This window comes from Apaloderma vittatum, unplaced genomic scaffold (assembly GCF_000703405.1).
Source record: "Apaloderma vittatum isolate BGI_N311 unplaced genomic scaffold, ASM70340v1 scaffold12630, whole genome shotgun sequence".
Classification (NCBI taxonomy): Eukaryota; Metazoa; Chordata; class Aves; order Trogoniformes; family Trogonidae; genus Apaloderma; species Apaloderma vittatum.
Window position 1 is genome coordinate 163,439 of NW_009692966.1, and position 11,713 is coordinate 175,151.

General features: G+C 43.6%; 1 protein-coding gene across 1 annotated transcript in view; it reads left to right on the forward strand.

Moving 5' to 3' along the window:
• The window catches only part of TIAM1 (T-cell lymphoma invasion and metastasis 1), an 82,871-nt gene that overhangs the window by 70,952 nt on the left and 206 nt on the right, over positions 1 to 11,713 (forward strand). Inside the window, 9 exon segments of the mRNA XM_009876250.1 lie at positions 434 to 542; positions 2,691 to 2,870; positions 2,997 to 3,115; positions 4,854 to 4,962; positions 6,439 to 6,497; positions 7,469 to 7,571; positions 8,329 to 8,416; positions 9,295 to 9,467; positions 11,436 to 11,713. The exon segment at positions 11,436 to 11,713 is cut by the window's right edge and continues 27 nt beyond it. Coding sequence (XP_009874552.1) covers positions 434 to 542; positions 2,691 to 2,870; positions 2,997 to 3,115; positions 4,854 to 4,962; positions 6,439 to 6,497; positions 7,469 to 7,571; positions 8,329 to 8,416; positions 9,295 to 9,467; positions 11,436 to 11,713 — 1,218 coding nt within the window.

The following is an 11,713-nucleotide window of genomic DNA, read 5'->3' on the forward strand; positions in this document are numbered from 1 at the left end:
GCCGTCAACACGAACTGGTTTTCGAGAGAGTCAAGACCTTTGTGTGTTTATACAGAGGGATAATAGTCTTGCTTGCAGCTCCTTAATGTCTTCATCCCTTACAAAGTCAGATCCAATCCTTTCCGTGGCCTCTGGTTGTTACTTGGATCAATAAAGTTTTAAGCTCAGGCATTTAAATATAGTTATGGAGCTGTGAACCTAGTTCCCTCTGTGGTCAGTGATGTCTCCATATCGTCCTAACTGGAACTTGGCTAATGATAATCACACAGCCTGAATCTAGGCACGAAGGCTGGGCTTGTTTCTTGCTAGATGGTGTGAAAACATTCAAAAAATGCAGTGTCCCATCATCCAAAAGCTAAGTGGAAACTTCAGATGACCTGGCAGAAGGAAAAATAACTAAATGCCTTTTTTTTTTTTTTTTTTTTTAATTCAGAAAGTGCTGTTTTCCTTGGGTGGATCCTTTCTTTACTACGCCGACCGGTTCAAGCTGTACAGTGCCTTCTGTGCCAGCCACACAAAAGTCCCCAAAGTCCTGGTGAAAGGTGAGAGCCATGCACTGGACATGAGCATGGAGAGAGAAAGAGAAGTAACAGCATGTGTTGGTCTGGACCAGCACAGGTTATCCTTTGTGGATGGCGAGAGGTGACCACTGTACCCCAAACCATGCAGGGCAAGTTGTGGCAGAGGAATGGGGGCACTCGTGGTCCTGGTTGCTCTCCAGGAGCCTTCACAGTAGGAAAATAAGTTCATCTGACCTGAGAGGCTCACAGGGCATTGTGCTGTGAGTGTTTTTGGACCACTATCGAAGTAATGATACCCGAGTAGTTCGTTACAAGAGATAGTTAGCCTTGCATGTAGTTTTTCCTCCCACACTTAATTTATTCTTCCCTGACATGTTCAGTGTCTTTTCAGTGATGTGAGGAGTGGAAAGATTTCATAAATGGATGATGTGGTGTGTGCTAATGGATCTCTGTGCTTTGGAATAGGAGTGGTAGCTCTTGTAACGACCTCTGGATCCTCCCAGAGTTTGTGCCGCGAATCCTTGCTAGCGGCAATTCCACTGAAGCTGTGGCCAATGTGGTTGAACTGTGCCAGCCACTAGGAGAGGATCAGCCTGGGAGAATGTTTTATGGAAGCTGTCTAAATATTTTAACTTCACCATGCTCTCTCTCCCCTCTCTTCTTCCTCTCACCTTCATTCTAATTTGCCTGAGAAGTTTCCATGTGTGAATTCCTACTAGAGCTTGACTTGCTGAGATGGAGATAAATGAACTGTGGTCTGGCCTGTAAATGCTCACGGACCTCCTTGCCTTGGAGTGATGTTTTTTTTCTCCTGTCGAAGTGCTAATCTCTTAAGAGTTAGCAGTGCTTCATGCAATTCATTTTTTTTTGGCTCAGACATGAAATAAATAAATGGTTCCAGTTGTAGGAGCAGTGCCGTTAAGGGAGGAGCTCTTATTTTTTCAGAGAATGTCTGGATAACTGGCAATCAAAAATTTGGGCATTTTTTGTTTCTTAGTTGTTTTGAGGGGTTTCGATTTGGGGGGTTTTGTTTGTGCTGTGCACATTGTTTTGATTTTTACTTGTAGATTCTTATTTATCATGCTGCAAAGTATAGTTCACTGCTCAGTGGAATACATGACTAAATGATTTGTTGCTAGTCACATCCATGCTTTCTTTCAGTATCATTCTGTTAGACCTCAATGTTAGGGCCATAGGCTAGGTAGATCTGGTTGGTTTCTTCTGCTTTTTCATTGCTGGGTGTATTTATAAATGAGAAATGGTTGTGCTTAAATTAAGGCATGAACAGAACTTAAAATTTTATTCAAGTGATAAATCTCTTAAAAAGCCCATGAGTGTATTTCAAGTGTAAAATACAGCTGATGTGCAAGTGGCTTTTAGATTTGAAACTGAAATTGCTTTATTGAAATCCGGAGACTGTCTGCAAAAAAACCACCCAACCTCGGCAGGGGACATGGCTCTAATAAAAGCAATTGGAATTGTTCCTGCACTGAATAACTCGTCTGTCGAAAAATGCCACCTTCTCCATAATTCCAGAATAAATGTATGGTCTAGTAGAGGGAGTAACAGAGAAAATCACGTTCTTGTAAATTCAGTAGCAGTCAGGTAGAAAAGATTATAGCAATCAGCTGTCCAGTCTGTCTGTGCTCCCGAAATATGACATACTATCATAAGTTTACTGCTTCCTACCACCTTACTAGCTCTTGATTTTTGCTGTTGTCGTTTGATAACTGCATTTTAAAGTTTGATGAAGTAACAATAACTAGGCTCCCCAATGTTATAGACACACCTGTCGGGCTAGACTTATGAGTAGTGATTTCTTACAAATGTCCAATTTGAGCCTTTTCTTAAAGGAAACAGATTATTAAAACGATTTACGCTGCTCTAAAATAGTTGCAAGGCCAGAGATACCGTGGATAGTGAAATTAAAAACTGCATGTGTTGGTACGGTAGGTGGGTGCCTGCTGTTAAATCATAAATAGCATATCTGTGGCAAACTGTCAGTAACTCAAAGACTGAAGTGCATAGATCGAATACTGTGGACCTGATAAATCTTCACTTCCTTGCAAAATGCTTCTGGATAAATGAATTTAAAGCTGGACAATACACTGTACCAGGGCAGCTGTTAAAATTTTTGATATATCCAATTGCTGCATTTTAACCCTCCAGCCAAGACAGACACTGCTTTCAAGGCATTTTTGGATGCTCAGAATCCCCGGCGGCAGCACTCCTCCACACTGGAGTCTTACCTTATCAAACCCATCCAGCGGATACTGAAATACCCTCTCCTTCTGAAGGAGCTCTTCGCTCTGACTGACGTAGACAGTGAAGAACATTATCACCTTGATGGTAAGGAGCTAACTTATATTGCTCTTCCCAGTTTAACCTCACATCTGGAACCCTCCCCCTCCACCTTCCTCTCAAGGCTTAAAAATACCTTTTGTCTCTTCCCCTGTCTCTCTCTCTGTCTTCTAGTGGCCATAAAAACAATGAACAAGGTTGCCAGCCACATCAATGAAATGCAGAAAATCCACGAAGAATATGGGGCTGTGTTTGACCAGCTCATAGCAGAACAAACAGGGGAGAAAAAAGAGGTAACAGATGATCAAATTTAAGAGAAAAAAGACTGTTATTTTGGTGGCCGGAGCGTGAATGTTCAATTGTATCAAATATTTACCTTTGGTGCTGTGTCATTTAAGTGGATCCTTATGCAAACAGATAAATGCCAACCAAATTAAAATCTGCTTTTCCATGTGTGGTTCAGTTGAGAGGGAGCAATGTAAAGTAGTAGTTAATTCACCTTCAGTGTTGTGCTTGGGTCTAAATTCCATCCCATCCTGTAGGTCACTATTTTGATGACCTTGTCTTTGCTCTCCTCATTCCACATCAGGTGCCAGCAGTCTGGCATGCTGAGGCAAGTCTGTTACTTAGCTCTTTAATCACTTTAAAGGGAACAAAGAGTGAGAGGAGGTGTGTGAGAAACTGCTGTTTCTCTTCTAGAAAGTGTGTTAGTGAGCTTGATATGTGAGAGAGCCCTAGGCTTTGATCTGGTTGTCTCATACGGTGCATACACAAACTTGTGAAGATCCAGTGTGGCTCAGTCCTGGCTGACCATCTCAGAAACCTGTGGAAGGTGTCTTGAAGTTTCAGCCTGAGACCTGGGCTCTCCGTTTAGTGATAAAACATAGTTCTGCAGTGACTTACTGCTCACCTCTCTCCTTCCCTCGGCTGCAAGGGGGAATAGAGTAAAGTTGAGGGGGACTCAAAGGAGAGATAGAGACACACTAGAGGGCTGATGGGAGCAGTGATATGGGTGAAGGCTGTAGAGAGACATGACTATGAAGTAATGGCAGTAGGGTTTTGCCAACAGCCAGGATGAAGAGCACACATAAGAGGCACTGGGCTAGGAGGCAAAAGAGATCTGGGATTGATTAGTGTTGAGGAAGCTTTGAGTGTGAGAGCTGGATAACAGCAGTGAGGAGGGAGGATCAGGTGGTGGGTAGAGGGTGGTGCCGAAGGTTGGTGCTGGCAAGCAGTGGTGTAGAGAGCATCAGGACATGTGCAGTGTGTTAATCTGGGAGAGGGGAGAGTAAACACGTTTCAGTGTTGCTTTTGTTATCAGGGAGACCTTAGGTTGTTGTGCTGGCAGTATCCATGATGTCCTTTGGCAAAAGTCAGACTTCACTGAGAGAAGGGCAGAGGAATGGGATAACATGGCCCCTAGACTGGGAATAGCCATCAATTTGTTGCTCTGGGAGATTGTAAGTCAAAGTGAAAGATACTGTTGCTGCAATATTAGCAGGCATCTCCCAATAGTTGTTATGAACTCCTTTATTAGTCCATTTCCAGCAACGTGGTTTCTGTGGGTGACATCAAGAGCCATAGAACTGTGAGGAGGAAGTGCTTTGACTGCTTCACATGATGTGTTCTCTAAATTTCACCCCAAACTGTGTGTGTGTGATGAGGGCTATGCTTAAATGTTGAGACAAAACAGAAAGAAACTGGTAGAGAGAAAGATGGACAAAGGAGGAAAAAAAATGCAATGAAAGCATCTGGGTTTTGCTCTGAATTCCCATGAAATTATGAGAGCTGGACTGGGTTTGACTTCTCCTAATTTATGCTTGGCCGTTAAGGATTTACCTGCATCTATCACTAACTGTCACAGTCTGCATGCATGTGCAAACAGTCATCTGATGAAATATTCCAAAAGCTTGCTTGTGGGGGGCATTTTTTTGTTTCAACTTCAGGCCAGTTTTCTTGAACTGAGAAAGGTAGTAAGCTCTCTTGAACCAATTACACATTGTGTCTTTGTGCACGTGTTTCTGTTGGCAGGTTGCAGACCTTTCCATGGGGGACTTGCTCTTGCATAATACAGTGATATGGCTGAATCCTCCTGCTTCACTGGGAAAATGGAAGAAGGAACCTGAGCTGGCAGCATTTGGTTCGTATCCTAATAATTTTATTTTGGATGCCTAAAAGACTGTCAACTGTGCCTTAGCAGATACAAGTTCTGTTCTGGGTTGATCTAACACTGTTGAAGGATTTGGAGGGGACTCCTGTAATAGTGGAAGAGTTTCTTAAACCTGTATCCAAGGCTCTGAATTGTGAGCTATGCAGAAAGGTATTTGTCTCTGAAAAGATATAGTTAAGTAGTCTGATTGATGCCAAGTAACTCTACTTCACATCCTGCAGAACTGATTGGGCGTTTGCAGAGGGTTTGCATTTTTTCTCCCTGTCTTTTGCCAGAAAGAACCTTGTATTTCAGAACTTTAAAAAGTGCTTAAAAGCTAAGCCAGGACTCCCAGTGAGTTGCTTTGGAGTGATCCATCTCCCTCTGAATAGTCTATCTTGAGTGGCCAAACTAGAAATTGAAACTGCTGTTGGCAGAGATCTCAAGGTCTTTTGCACTGTGTTGAGGTGTATGGTCCCTTGGAACGGTATGTGCTCACTTATATTGGCTAAATCACATCTCTCTTACTTTCAGAATTATATCAACTAATGCAGAGTATGATAAGTTTTTGTTATTTGTTCTTAAATCTCTTTACGTGCAACAGGCTTTTTGCATGTTGTTTCCTAACCATGCTGATTATGAAGCCAATGATTTTTGCTTCTTTTTTTTTTGCTTTATACCAAACAGACAGCAAACAAAGACTCTTTCAGCTTTGCTCTGAAGAAGCTTATAAAATTGACTGCTTCCCTGTAAGTTGGGAAAGCAGCTGGTTATACTCTTGAAGCTGAGGTGCCTCATGAAAGCTGCTAGGAATGTCCAGCAACTGTTAATTACCCCCAAAAGCTTTAACTTAATTTCAGACATTTTATTAAATAAATTGTCCAGCCAATTAAATCCTAAAATAATGGGTGCATTTGAGGCCTGGAGAAAGTGAACATGAGGAAAACTGGATTCTCGAAAGATGAATTCCAGCTCCACGTTATACATCAAAAGAGGAATTGGATTGCACCTCTCCCTGCACACTTCTAATTCAGTATAAACTACTGTCCCACTTGGGAGGGGTTCAAACCATGTCCGAGTGTAGTTCCATCTGCTTGACTGCCTCGCGTGTAGCTGGTTGCTGCTCATTTGCCGGAGGTGAACTTATCCAGGGGGATTAAAGTTTTCTGAATTTTTTTATATGGTACTGTTGCTGTTTGAATAGTTGAGTTGTTCCAATGACTGGTAACTTAGGCTGTCAAGTTTCAAGTGACTTTGAAGTAGCCTCGTTTTGTGTACTAAAAGCAACAGAGTTTGAGGATTTGGGGAAGAATATGCAGGAGGGTTGGTAGATTTACTCCACCCTTCCCTCCCTGACTCAGGTGAGGGCTGTCTGAGGAGTTGAAAGGTCTGTGTGCTTGGACATAGAAGAGACCCGTTCCCAGCCTTACTGACTACATGGCTTCTGTTTCTAACTTTCTCCTCCAGTGTTCAAAACTGCTGTGGTCCTTGTCTACAAAGATGGTTCCAAACAGAAGAAGAAACTTGTAAGTTGCGTGGACTCTGTTGGTGATGCTCTGTGCATTGCTGGTGCTACAACCAAGATTTGCTTTATGTAAAGCTAGGGTGCTATAGTGTGCCTTCGCATGTGTGAACCTTGTTCTCTGCCAAACAACTGAGATTTGGGGTAATGCCCAGGGTCCTGCTGTTCGGCCTGGGCGCAGCAGTCTGCAAGCATTCATTTAGTTTATCTTTTGCTCTCTGCTGGACTAGTCATTCATGTTTCCTGACGCAGTTATTCCATGCTGTGAGGTGGACTTGCATGAAACAAGGTATCACCTTGAATGTCTCTGGTGTTTGACTCTTCAGTCAGTGTGTGTGCACCAAATATGAGAGCTGATGTCTGCCAAATTTGAGTGAAACACAATGCCCTTGTTTCAGTTCTGGCTGCTGCATGCCACTGAGCAAGTGCCAGCTGTTCTTAGCTAAATTAAATGTGCCTGTAGTATGTGTCAGGGGATCCTGCTGGACTTTGAGATTAAAAGTTAAAGCTAAGCGTGACAACAAACATATGCCTTAATGCAGTAGGGAACGCAGTTTATAGCGTTACAGAAAACTTTGTTTCCCATGCACAGTGGAAACTGAAGTGTCATTTGAAATGCTTGTGTGGTTAAAGTCAATGGGCCACAAGATAACTTTGGAGAGACTTAAGGTAAAACTAATGTGTGTGCATGAGCATGTGTGCACTTGGAGGAGAGAACGCAGCATTCGTCTCAAGTGACTTTTGAATGATTTTTGAAGTCATTGATAAGAGTTGATTGGCTAATGGTTACTTTTGTCTAGATTTTAGCAAGAGCTTCATGGATAGACACTTCAGTGATGCTGGTGACTAAGATGTTGCAGTAAGAAATTAAGAATTGCAATAAGTGTCTAGCTGGACCTTCTCAGTGTGAAGCACAGGAGACTTGCGCCTGGCTATCCCAAGGTGTTTCCTTTCCTAATTTTGAAATTCTTCCAGGGAGGATCACATAGAGCTTCAATTTATGAAGACTGGGATCCGTTCCGCTTTCGCCACATGATACCTTTAGAGGCACTGCAGGTTCGGGCATTGGCAAGTGCAGGTAATGTTCCCACTGCATGAATTTGGCAGGGTTCTTCATGTTCGGTCTGGAATCGTTCACTGACCAGTGTTTGTCCTTAGTATGTGTGTAAGTGGTTTCTGAGGCCTAAAAAAGGAACCCACGACCTCAACATCCATAACAGCCCTTGAGAGAAAAGAAGGTGCAGAAACTCCAGTTGTGTATCTCCAGGTTGTTGATACTTCTCTGAAGCCAGGCAGGGTTCTGGAATAACATAACAAAGTAGTTGCTGACTCTGGTTCACTCTGTTTCTTTTTTTTGGAGACTAGAAGGCAATCTTGCAACTGTGAGGTGGTAGCGCTAGTGAAATTTTGGTTTTGTGGTTGATGGCTTCATGTGAAGCCTATAGTATTAAAAAAATCAAAATTTAAAATTATTTTCTCCCTTTCTAATGTATAAGTGGAAAGAACATAAGAGGTAGCTATAAAATGTGACAGTGCTCTGTGGAATACCTGAAAAGCTGGGTTGTGTTTTTTTATTTGTCAGGTTTGGGTTTTTTCCCGTTTTTTAATGGGGCCAAGTGGGTGCATATTCAATACTACTAGATTTTGGCAAGTTTAAGAGTCTATTTTTTAATTAGTCGCTTGCTTACTGCTGCTGTTCAGCCATGAGTTAGAATTATTTGCAGTGTATTATCTGTTGTCCGTAAACCATTTCTTCAGGATTATGAAATAAATACTCTAATGGAGGCTAAATATGAGAAGCTGTTATATGAACTTCTGCTTGCTTTTCACTTTAGATGCAGAGACTAATTCTGTATGTGAGATTGTCCATGTTAAATCTGAGTCTGAAGGCAGGCCAGAAAGAGCGTTTCACCTTTGCTGTAGGTAAGTGCATTTCTGTATTTACACTGGCAACTGCATTTCTGGATCCCAGCTTGCCTACGCCTTTCCTTTTAAGTCAATCTGGGAACAGCCACTAGGGGAAGTGGGGAGTGGGTGTTAACGCCTTACTTCTGGCAGGCAGGATTTTGTAAAATGTGTTAGAATAAAGGTATATATTTGATCGGTCTTGTGCCTCTATGAGAATATCCTTATTACAATATTCCTTTCACCATTTTACCTGCAGTTAAAGGCGAGCATTGGATCTTTCTGCCAGGTAGCTCCTAATGTGTCGTGTTCAGCTGGTACCTTTTATGCCACCAAGTTCCAACCGCTGCTCTTAGGGCACTGCCCTTTCCTTAAGGAAACCTTGTCCATCTTCATTGTGGTGGTTGTCCTGACGTGTTTTAAAGTTCAGATAAGAACTTGGTTCCATAAATTCACCAGGGCCCAGCAGAGCTGATACCAAGCCTATTCCTACTACTAGGTAGTAAGACAGTTGCGGGGCTTCAGTTTGGTGTGTGTTTACGGGAGCCAAACTGAGATTTAATGAACCACTGTAGGTCGGCTTGATGTGTATCGGACCAAGCGAAGCACGTGGTTGGTATTAGAGGAAAAGGAAGCCTCAAGGGAGGTGAATGACTAAATGTTTTGTCAATGAAAAGTGTATTTGTTTCCTTGGATGTCCGTTGCAATGACTGTAGATTCAGCTGTGCTTTGAAAATACCGCATTAAATTGAGTCTTCTCTGGGGGCAAGTGCATGCCGGTCAGTTTGCACTGTCTTAAATTACAGAATTGGCCATTATTTATCTCATTTACAGCGAGCCTTTAGCAGTTCCCAAGAGATATAACACTGCCTTTTGTATTCTTGCTTGTTTTTCAGTTCACCAGAACACAGGAAGGACTTTCTGAAGGCAGTGCACTCCATTCTGCGGGATAAACACAGAAGGCAGCTTCTTAAAACCGAAAGTTTGCCCTCATCCCAGCAATATGTTCCTTTTGGTGGAAAAAGATTGTGTGCTCTAAAAGGTGCAAGGCCAGCCATGAACAGGGCAGGTACTGTAGGGCTACAGACTTTCAAGATCCCAGTAACCCCAGCACCATTGTAGGACATGTGGTGGTGTCTGTTACTTGTATATTAGGATTAGCATTCTCTCCTGTGTATGTAAAAACTGCTGGTTTCCATGCTTCACTTCCTTGAGAGCCTTAAATTGCCTCTATTTACCTTGCTTTGCACTCAAGGCTCGGCTTCAGAGCAGTCCTTCTAGCATGGAAGGAAGCAATGGGATTCCTGTCAATACCAATTGGCTCTGCACTTTAATCTAGGAACGGGTTTCAGGTGAACAAAGCAGAAGCCCACTGCATATTTCTTAAAAGCATGTCCAGAATTTTGAGCTAACCCTAGCACTTTTAAGCTAAAATGCACAAGAAAAATCAGCTCCCCTGAGTGAGTGGCTTGGTTTGAAGAGATAGCTTTGTACGTCCTCCATTTTAGCCTTTTCAGCTCTATTGCTAAAGGGCATGTGCTTCTTCTTCTCACACTTTGAGAGGCATGCACTTGATACTATTACTTTTGCAATGGCCTGTCCTAAACCATGGATTTTCCTTTTCAGTTGACATCAGGCAAAAGCAATGAGAAAATTCCAGGGAAAAGCAGGTTTTCATTTTCAGAACACTAGATGATGGAGGGAAGAAACATTTGCTTCCAACTGCAAAGTACACGGCACCGCTGCGTGTTTTGTTCTGGTCTGTTGTTTAATTTTTGTTCTGCTCATTAGATCCAGCAACAATAGACACCCAGGCTTTCTGTTCCTCTTCTGTAATGGGCAGGCCAGACCAATAACATTCGCAGCATGGCTTCTCACTCGGGGTGTTGCTAGCCATCTGCCTCAGAGACACTTAGAATAGTAAGGAAGAGGAGTCAAAGGAGGGACAAAATGCAACTGTTTCACCGCAACGCTGCTTCAGTCGGCCTGTGGAGCTAACCTGCTGTAGGTGCCAAACCTTCTTTCCGTTTGGCTCATTGGTGTATTTGCATGATGAATTCTGCAGAGATGAAAATCTCCTCTTAAGAGTCCAGACCTCTCACTGCAGGCAAAATTTGCAACTGCTGAGCTGATGTACTTAATGCTTGCTTTAAAGCTCAGGGATATAAAAATATAACCCCGCCCCCAAGCTAGAGTTTAATAAATACGTACTGAAAGTGCCAAGGTGCTGTTTAGTGGAGAGGGACAAACTCACCTCGGAGTTCACCTGCTTGCCATGGAGCTACGTGTGTGTGCACACGTAAAGTGCTGGAAAGCCTGCAGGTCCTTCGGCTGCAGGATCCGTCCCCTGGTTTGCCTCACAAGCCTCTTATGAAGATGTTGCAACGGAGAAGATGTGAATTTGCTAATTGGGCCAGTTGCAAAAGCTAGTAGACCAGCTGATGCTGAGTAAGGAACTTCTGAAAGTTTTTCTGGTTTGGGGGTTTTCTTTTCTCCCCTCGCCCAGTAGGGAGGGAGTGGGGAAGGGAGTAGCAGAGCCTGGATAGGGAGCTCACTTCCCCATAAATAACGCAACAGCTGCGGCATCTTCATCACTGAGGCAGCTACTTTGAAACCTGTAGCACTGGTCTTCCCTGAGACAAAGCGATTTCCCGTACGAAGGCATAAGGCTAGTTGGTTTTAGCGAGGTGCCGACAGCAGGGCACTGCGTGTGAGAAGCTGAGCTGAACAGATGCACTTTGTGCTGGCTGGCTGGCTGCCTACCGCTTAGGAGGAACAGTAATTGTGGGCCATTATCCCAACTGTGGATCTGAGTAGCAGAAACTCCTTTTTCACCTGGAGAGAGACCTGTGCTGAGGAGCTGAGTGAAGTGTGACTTGCCCGCAGGGAGGATGCTGAATGACTAGGTCATTCGTGGGAGTCTGCCTGCTTTGTGCCTAGCGGTGCTAAAATAAAGGGCCCCTGGAAGACTAACTTTTCAAAGAGAGTTGTACCATGTGTAAAAAGCCTATGGGGTTTTATCTTTGTGTGTGCGCAGTGTCAGCCCCAAGCAAGTCTCTTGGGAGGAGAAGGCGGCGACTGGCCCGAAACAGGTTTACCATTGACTCAGATGCCGTCTACACGAGCAGCCCTGAAAAAGAGCCCCAGCAGCCCACACACGGTGGGGACACTGACCGCTGGGTAGAGGAACAATTTGACCTTGCTCAGTATGAGGAGCAGGAGGACATCAAGGAAACGGACATCCTCAGCGATGACGATGAGTACTGCGAGGCCATGAGAGGCGCTGTGGCCGACCGAGCCCTTCGCGAGCGGCTG